The sequence below is a fragment of the Echinops telfairi genome, unplaced genomic scaffold (genome assembly GCF_000313985.2).
Source record: "Echinops telfairi isolate 266 unplaced genomic scaffold, ASM31398v2 ScPeMD7_7469;HRSCAF=8507_0, whole genome shotgun sequence".
NCBI classification, from domain to species: domain Eukaryota; kingdom Metazoa; phylum Chordata; class Mammalia; order Afrosoricida; family Tenrecidae; genus Echinops; species Echinops telfairi.
The window spans coordinates 40,724,517-40,733,724 of NW_022111372.1; the positions used below are offsets into that span (position 1 = coordinate 40,724,517).

The following is a 9,208-nucleotide window of genomic DNA, read 5'->3' on the forward strand; positions in this document are numbered from 1 at the left end:
ACATAAATATATGTACGTATGCCAATACCTCTATTTTTATGAATGAATATTTTTACATAAGTGCACAACTTTGTTTATATCTTTATCCATAGATTTGTTTCCTAGATCTTTCCTCTGTTTCCTTTTACCTTCCTTCTTTCCCACCATCACTCAGTATAACTTTCTTGATGCGTTTGTCACCATTGCAGTTTTCAGTTTTGTTAAACATCTTAATAAGCCATCATGAGAGTCTAGTGCTCTTTGAGAAGATCCACCAAGATTCCCCTTTGAAATCACAAGGATCCTTCACTAAGAAGATGAACAAGTAACAGAGGGAAAATTGTAATTTGTGCTTCTGGTTTAATAAAATCTTCAAATTGTCAAAGATTCACTGTGAGCACTCCCAGTTCTGTCTAGGACACTAGATGGTGTACTTAGGTGGCTAAGTGCTTCTCAGGGGATGTGTGTCCTACCTTGCTCCTAAGAGGTATGATTTCTTTGTAGGCTTTTCTTCTGTGTTGTAATTGATCAGGGCATTGCTGCCTTTTCCTGAGCCATCTCCCCAGCACTCTCTTTCTATGGGCCCCCTACCCACATAGCACCCTGTGTGCAGAGCACTGGGGAAATGCACATGCAGCGTCTGCCAGCTTGGGTGCAGCTCCAGACTCTGCCTTTCTGACAAGCTTCCAGGGGTGCCGATCACATTTTCTTAGTTGAAGTATAAATGGCGGCAATAAAATAAGCCCTTTTTGGTGTTGTCGAGGCTTATGAGCGCTTCACAAACACATAAAGCTGGGTAACCACCGCCACAGCCAAGACGTAGTTGAGCCTCATCCCCCTATCACTGTCTAACAAGACAGCCCTTCCTTCACGGCAGACCTTGGCAACCTCAGATCTGTTTTCTGTGCCCATAGTTCTGTCTTTTCAAGAGTGTCCTGTACAGGAGTTCAGCTTGTCACCCTTGAGTCTGGCTTCTTTCATTTAGCGTAATGCAAGTGAGATCCATCCGATAGCTATGCCTATCAGCATTTGGCCCCTTTTTTATTGCTGAGCAGGGTCCCCCCACTGTGGTCGCTTCAGAGCTTGCCGAGGGAACCCCCAGCGGGAAGACGTTAGGGTTGTTTTCACTTTTTCAGATTAGGAGTGAATTTTTAATTCTAACATTTTAGAACTGTAAAAGAAATGTAATTCTCTTTTTATAATTGTTGTTTTAGGTGACATCACCCAAAAAGGATATGAAAAGAAAAGGGCAAAGCTGCTAGCACGTTACATTCCACGTATTCAAGGTAAGGCCTGCACCCTCCAGCGTGCCTCATGGTTATGCCCCCATCTAAAACCGATGGAAAACCCCACGGAGAGTTCAACAAGTGGCATGCGAGTCACACTTTGTTCACAAGGGCTGGGCACTAATGTGTCTGATATTAAATTAGAAATGTTAAAGGCGTAGATTGTAATTTAATGCTCTGTCTTGGTACTTATCCCCTGGTCTGTGGGATTTGTTTTGTTTATTATCACTTCATTTGTTTTATTTTTATGGTTACAGAGCAGTTTGGCATTTTCCCTTACCAAGGATAGGCGAAATATTGTAAATATGTCACTTCTTTCCACCCTCGATCTGTGTGTAGATTCAGCACATTTCAACAGTTTGGGTTGCGGTTTGGTTGGCTGTGTGCACGTGTGTAATACAACTTTATAAGGTAATTTAAAACTGTATAGAATCCAAGTATAAAAGACCAAGGGTTCTACATTAGTCTCAAAAAAGAGCATGATTAGAGGATTTGCCGTTTGAGGACAAGAAGACTTATTGAAAGCTATCGGCATTAAGAGGGTGTTGGCAGGGGAGCAGATGTAGATGTTCAGCAGCAGCAGCAGCCGCAGACGTCATCCTGAGTGTGTCCATGAGCTTCCCTCATCAACAAGGCCAAATGTTCAGAACAGGCAGGTAGTGGAAAAAGCAATCACAAAGGAGTAGAGCCAGAATAAGTTAAACGGACATGCCAAACTGGGCTGTGTTGTTCAGGGGCCCTTACATAATTGGTAAAGAAAGACAGGAAATGGTTTCAAAGAAGTCCTTGGGGAAGTGGGATAAGGGAGCGTCACAAAGGGCCTCTAAGGTACTGCAGTGCTGTATTTCTTAGCCCGTAGTCACATTGACTTTTGCTCTGTAATATTTCTTTAAGCTGTGCACATGTTTTTCATAGACATACATTCATATGGAGTTTAGTGAATCAATGACGAAATGATTGAGGAGCTTCTTTATATACTGACAGTTCCCCAAAACAAAGCTAAACAAAACAAAAGTTTTTTAGTAAAATTGGAATTGAAGGAAACTAATGAAACATCATTAAACCCACTTACCGAAATCAACAGCAGCCATCAAAGAAAATAGGAGGCATTCGATACCCCAAGCCTGGGTCAGGTTGGATGCTTGCTGCCCCGCATACTCTGACTGCACGTGATGTTGATGGTTATGACGCTATGATGAGATGGGAAAACAAAGCAGGTAGATACTGGAGAGAGAAGACAATCATCTGCACTTGAAGATGGCATTATTTCATACCCCCAACCCTGTGATTCTCTTTATTCTTTGAGCAGTTGGTTTGCTAGAAATGCAGATAAGAGACAAGTTTAAGAATCAATAATTTTTCTTTAGCAATATCTGTTAATGAGGAAACAATTACCTTCATAATAGCACTATCACCATACTGTTAAATGTTTATGAATCCATCTAGCAAGAAATACACAGTATCTATGTCAGGACCATGGAATCTACTTGAAGGAAATATATGAGACCCTAATAAATGAAGCCACAAACCAGTTCCTGAACAGAAAGACTTAGTAGACTAGCCCTGATAATCAAGGTATGCACATGATGCAGCCCCGTCAGGATCTCTACTACTGATTGATTTTGAACCTGAGATTTGAAATAATGGTGCATTTGAAAGAGAAAAATGCTGAGATAAAATTCAAAGTTAAATTCTGCGTTAAAGATTCACATAAACATTTGAAAAAGAATGCTGATGAGAAGGATTTGCCTTTGAGACAGTAAACCAAAGAAACCTGCTGCTGTCATTGACACCAACTCATGACAACCTTCCAGGACCAGTGGAGCTACCCCTTAGGGTCCCAAGGCTGTCAATGTTTAGGATCGATGGCCACCTCTTCCCCAGGGAGCATTTGGTGGTTTGAACGGCCATCCTTTCAGTTACCAGCTGAACACTTAACCCCACTGTGCTACTGAGGCTCCTTTTTGAGATATTAGAGCCGACTATTATGCCACTGTGTGAGCTATTACGTCCAAGTGATTACAACAAAGGGGACGTGTTGGAACACAGGATAGATACTGCAGGTGGTGGGGCAGAAGGGAATCCAGAAATAGACTGGAGGGACTGCGAAGGAGGACTGTGTATTTAGTAAATGATGCTGTTTCTGCAGGACACCAGGCTGGGCCATTCTCATGTAAGCATGGACTTCAGGAGGACTGGAGTTCTAAATACACTTTTCATTATAAAAATATCGGGGAATTTTTAATAACCTTGAAGGAGGAGGTTAGGAAACTCCGAGCTAGAAGGAAAAGACTGATAGAGGGAGTTGGCTCTCTCAACTGGAAGTATTGGAATAGGGAAGCAGCCCTTCCAGCTTCACCAATGCGACCAGCAGATCAAGGAGTGTCCCTGACAAAGTCACCTGCAGCCGTTTGGGGACTCATTAGCTTGGAGAAGTCAAGGAAAAGGAAATGCAGATAGCCAACTAGCAGGAAATTCTAACCAACCGTACTTAGCAGATATGGAAATGCAAATGAAGTGAAACCACTTTTCTAAACATATTTTAGAGAAGTTGGCAAAAGTTTGAATTTTTTCTTTTAATGCAGTGCTGATAAGGATGCGAGGAAATGGCATTTCCATAAATTTCTTGTGGGGGTGTAAATTGTTGCAAACTTTTTGGAAAGGCATCTCTTGGTATTTCCTAAAATTAAAACTATGACTACACTTTCATGCAGTAATTTTATGTGGGGTTCTCTATCTTTGTTGAACAACCGAATCTATCTCAAAGAATAAAGGCACATGTGCTTTAGAATGTAAGTGTGAGGATGTCTGTGTGTGTATGTGTGTGTGTATCTAACTTTGTAACATGCTTTCTTTTAATCCATAATGAACTTTAAAGTCATTTTATCCAGGCACAAAAAAACCTGAAATGCTGGTCGGGGTACTGATTAATTCTGTCTTATATCTCTCTCCAAAATGTGAAGAGCTAAGCATTATTCCCTTTGGGATGATGGTGGTGGTGGTAATTCTCCAATGCTGTGTAACTTAGTGGTTTAAAACAGCAGCACCAGCCTCTGTTCTGCTTACGATCCTGCAGTTTAGGTGGGGCTCAGAGGGCAGCTCATGCCTTGAGACTGGGCTGGCATTGTCTGAAGTTTCCTCACACCCAGAACTGGCCTCCACTGGCCTCCTGGGCCTGTGCCTCTATCTCCCTTAGCCTGGCAGGGCTATTCCTATCACCGCCTAGTCACCTTTCATGGGCAGCCGAGGAGTCTCCCGGCCACTCCTCCACCTCATCCTGTGTCAGGTGGGGCAGTCACAGAGCACTGCCTGGGTTTGAGACGCAGGACAGACTCCAGCTGTGCCATCAGGGAATGGTCAGTGGCTGGAGAGGCCTTTGGGCCAGAAACTTAGCTGGCCATGTTTATAGGCTGTGTTGGAACAAAGGCTAAAGTTTGCTTATTCCTGAGGAAACACAGCGGAAGGCTGTACTTTCAGTCTCTGCTTCACAATCTGGATTGTATGGCCAGTCATGATTTCATCTCTGAAGAAACTCCCCGGGATTTAGGTCTGTGCCCCGTTCGCTCACACACCGGGCGTCTGGGAGCGTGTTTCAGGGAACGGCATGTGAAGGACACAGGAACTGGTGAGTCTGGGGCAGGCGTGTGGAGGGCAGGCACATGGGGCCATTGGTGACTTATCGTCATTTGGAACAGAGCTGGACATGGAGGCAGAATGGAGGCGTGGGTTGGGGAAGCGGCCTCCACTCCACGCCATGCTGTGGGAGCATCCTCTGGCACCGTGAACAGATATCTCCTTGCCTCTCTTCACTCCCTGCTTTTTTCTGCCTGAACCTGAGGGCCGTCCGTGGTCCTGGGGATGTGTTAGTGGGTTGTTTCTCATTCAGAGTTTACTGACACCAGGGCAGTCCTGGGAACGAGTGACAGGCAGTTTCATATTCAATAAAACACATAGCTCAGAAGCATACTCTTAACCGTTTTTCCGGATGGAGTCCACTGCCTGGGAGGCGCTGCTGTTGGCCGGGCTGGCAGGACTGTCAGGGACCTGAGGCTAGGCTGAGGTGTGCAGCAAGCACTAAGGATGAGAGCGGGCCTGCCTCAGCACCCACAGGACCGCCACTCTCTGACCCTCATCGCCTCCACGCACTCCGGACTCTCACCTCCTGGCTGCTCTGCGCCTTAGCCTTCCAGTGTGGACCCTCTGGCTACCACCTGTTCCCACTGGCCCAGCCGCTGCCGGCTCCCTGCTTGGCCTTCAGGCCTCTTCTGTAAGATCTTTCCAGGAAGCTCTGCTACCTAAGCAGGCCTGCTGCTTCTGGCCATCCCAGGCCAGACTTTGGCCATTCCCCTCCTAAGAGGGCCCCTGGGAGGAGGAGCCGAGGAGACCAGGAATGCTACCCCCCACCCCCACCCCACTTCATCTCATACCTTCTGAATGGACGAAGAACTGGAGGAATGTATGGATTGTGATAAGAGATGTCGGAGCCCCCACTAAAAGTATTTAATTAAAAAAAAGAAAGAAAGAAATTCATGTACTTGGTCCATAGCACTTCCACGTTGGTCTCCAGCTAGCCAGATAAATTCTGGTGTGATCATGATCTCTGTGGCCTTGAGTCTCTGCTCCGGTGTGGCATATGTGGTGTGACAGTATGGGAGGAACACGTACTCTTGGACGGGGATTTTTCCGGGATTGCGAAAGCAGATTGTTGACACAGGTGTTCCCATACATTGTGTTTCAGGAGTAGATCTGTCCCTGCAAGCCGAGAGCAGGACCACGGGCCCCTCACCGACTGCGGCGGCTGCTCCCAAACAACCCAAGTCACGCCCCACCAACTCGAGGGATGAGCGCTTCCGCTCAGGTACGTGGAGAACAGCGCGGCCAGGGTTTTGCACACACTTGGCTTCCAATGCTGCCAGTTAACGCTTCTGAGCTAAAGTGTGCGCTGAAGGATTTCATTCCCCTGGACAGTGATTCACCACATAATGATCAGAAAAACACGACCTTCACATCACGACAGTCTGTTTTAATGTAACCTGTTTTCCTAGGGGATGCTTCCATTAAAATCTTCCTCAAACCTGCACCAGGATAATTTCTTTAAGCATTTTAGTTGTTTTGTACTTAACTAATACTTTTGTATTGGCAGTATTTGTAAATCATAGAGATGTTGCCATTAAGGTACAGATGTTTTAAGAAGACGTGGTATTGCAGTGGTTAGGCACTAGCTGCTAATCACAAGTTCAGCTGTTCAAACACTCCAGGGGTGTTTTGGGAGGCAGAGGAAGCTGTCTGCTCATGTAAAGAATTAGAGTCTCAGAAGCCCTCTATAGGAACACTAGGAGCCCTGTATAGCAGGGGTCCTCAAACTACGGCCTGCGGGCCACATGCGGCCTACTGAGGACATTTATTGGGCCCACTGGGTGTTTTTGCTGCTGCTGCCTGTCCTGCTTAGCAGCCGACTCGTCCAGTGTGCACAGGAATTTGTTCATAGTTTTTTTTTAACTATAGTCTGGCCCTCCAACAGTCTGAGGGACAGTGAACTGGCCCCTGTTTAAAAAGTTTGAGGACCCCTGCCCTATAGGATCACTAGGAGGTAGAATCAACTCAGCTCACCAGCAATGGGTTTGCTGGTGGTGCATGGTTCAGTGCTTGGCTGCTAACCAGAAAGTTGGTGATTCTCACCTACCAGCTGGAGAAAGATGGCGCTGTCTGCTTCCATAAGGATCACAGCTTGGACAGACCCTATGGGGCAGTTCTACTCTGACCTGTAGGGTCACTGTTAGTCAGAATGGACCTATTTGTGAGTATATTCATATACGGAGTTCATGTGATACAGATCCCTGGTGGCATAGTGTTGGGCTACGAACTGCTAGGTCAGCAGTTCAAGACTACCAGCTGCCCCACAGGAGAAAGATCAGACTTTCTACTCCCATAAATAGTTACAGTCTTGGAAGCCCACAGGGCAGCCTGCTCTGTCCTATAGGGTCGTTATGAATTAGAATCAACTCCGTGGCAGTGACAGAGAGAACTGAGGTGGTGCACGTGGTTAGCATGCTCTGTCATGGACAGAGAGGTTGGAGGTTCAAGGTTGCCCAGAGGCACCTCAGAGGAAAGACCTGGTGATCTACTCTTGAAAAACCAGACATTAAAAACCCTCGGGAACATGGCTTCTCTCCAGCACACTCGAGGTCTCAGTCAGTCAGCGTGACCCCAGTGACAACTGGTTACAGATGATTTAGTATTTTTCACTTTTAAAATTTTAGACTTTCCTTCTAATTAGATTTCAGCTCCCCTTATTTGTTTGGCAGTGCTTTCATGAATATTTAAATTGTGTCCCTGGTAGTTCATTTGAACTGTAAGGATATTTGTTGAAAACTTTATTTTTTTTATGTTTTCAATTATAGCTAACCTTAAAAAAAATCATTTTATTGGGGACTATTTTTTTCTCTGTTCATCATAATGGTTTCTTTTTTAATCATTTTATTGGGGACTCTTATAGCTCTTATAACAATCCATACATCAATTGTATCAAGCATATTTGTACATATGTTGCCATTATCATTTTCTAAACATTTTCTTTCTATTTGAGCCCTTGGTATCAACTCCTCTTTTTACTCCTCCCTCTTCCCCCTCCCACCTTCACGATCCCCTTGCCATTCTCTGGCAGTTTTCAGCGCTGATGTTTAGATTTCATCTATACTCCCACCACTTCCTCCCTTCCTGTCTGACTTTAAAACATATTTCAAATATTACGCTGTTTCATATGAATATCATAATATTCTTGGCCTCTGTATTTGAAAAGAATATTCAAACAAACAAACTTACTGCCGTAGAGTTGGTTCTGACTCACAGAGAACCTGTAGGACAGGGTGGAATGGCCTTTGCGGGCTTCCAAGACTGTCAGTCTTTAAGGGAGCAGAAAGCCTCTTCATTTTTCACAGAGCACCTGGTGGTTTGAACTGTTGACTTTGTGGGTAGCAGCCCAGCACATAACCACTACACTACCAGGGCTCCTTCCAACAGGAATATCGATCTCTCTAAAAGAGCACACTGTTAACAAACAATATAATTCATAATAAGTTCTTAGTATTAAATATCTAGATAATATCCCCGTGGATTTTAGAATCAACTACACATTGCAATTGGTTGATATGTCGTCTTAGTCTTTTTCATTCTGTAGATTCCCTTTCTCTAGTTTGTTTGTGGGGGATACAGCAATGTTCATGTGGTTGCATCTCTGTGGTGTGGTCTGCCTTGTACATTAACTTTACATAAAGTCCTGTAACATGAGACTTGGATCTGGAGGCTCAATGATATTCATGTCAGGATTTTCTTCTTTTTTTTAATAAGATTAGTTCATAGACACTTAAGTGAGTCAAAGAAATGATTGACTGAATAGGAGATTTCAAAGGACAAATCAACCAGACAAAATAAAACTGAAGGTGCAAAGACCTGGAGATAGAAAACCAAAGGGAAGGAAGGACATTTTCGGCATTCCTCACTTGTAAAGAATGGGAAAGTAAGAAAAAAATAAGAGAGAGATTCAAGCTTTGATTTGCAACATGGAAGAATTCTGTGGAGTGATGTATGAAGCATTAAAGGAAGACGGAAGGAATGCACAATCACTGTGCCAAAAAGAATTGGTCACTGGGCAGTCCTTTCAGGAGAGAACAGCATGTGTTCAAGAACCGATGGTGTAGGAGGCAAGTCCAAGCTGTGCTGAAGGCATTGGTGAAAAACAAGGGTCTAGGGTACTGTGTTAGTCTAGGTCCTTTAGAGAAACAAATCCACAGCAACTCATGTATAAGAGAGTTTTATGTAAAGAAAATGTGCATCACGAAAACATCCCAACTCAATGCTGCCCAAGCCCACAGTCCAACATTAACCCATTTACCCAACACCAGTCCACAAAGTCCTCCACCTCACGAAACAGAGGCAATGATGCC

General features: G+C 44.5%; 1 protein-coding gene across 1 annotated transcript in view; it reads left to right on the plus strand.

Annotated features, from left to right (window-relative positions):
• The window catches only part of DIP2A (disco interacting protein 2 homolog A), a 99,613-nt gene that overhangs the window by 2,752 nt on the left and 87,653 nt on the right, over positions 1-9,208 (plus strand). The window contains exons 2-3 of the mRNA XM_045284552.1: positions 1,194-1,265; positions 6,004-6,123. Of these exons, the coding sequence (XP_045140487.1) occupies positions 1,194-1,265; positions 6,004-6,123 (192 nt within the window). The remainder of the gene's footprint in view (positions 1-1,193; positions 1,266-6,003; positions 6,124-9,208) is intronic.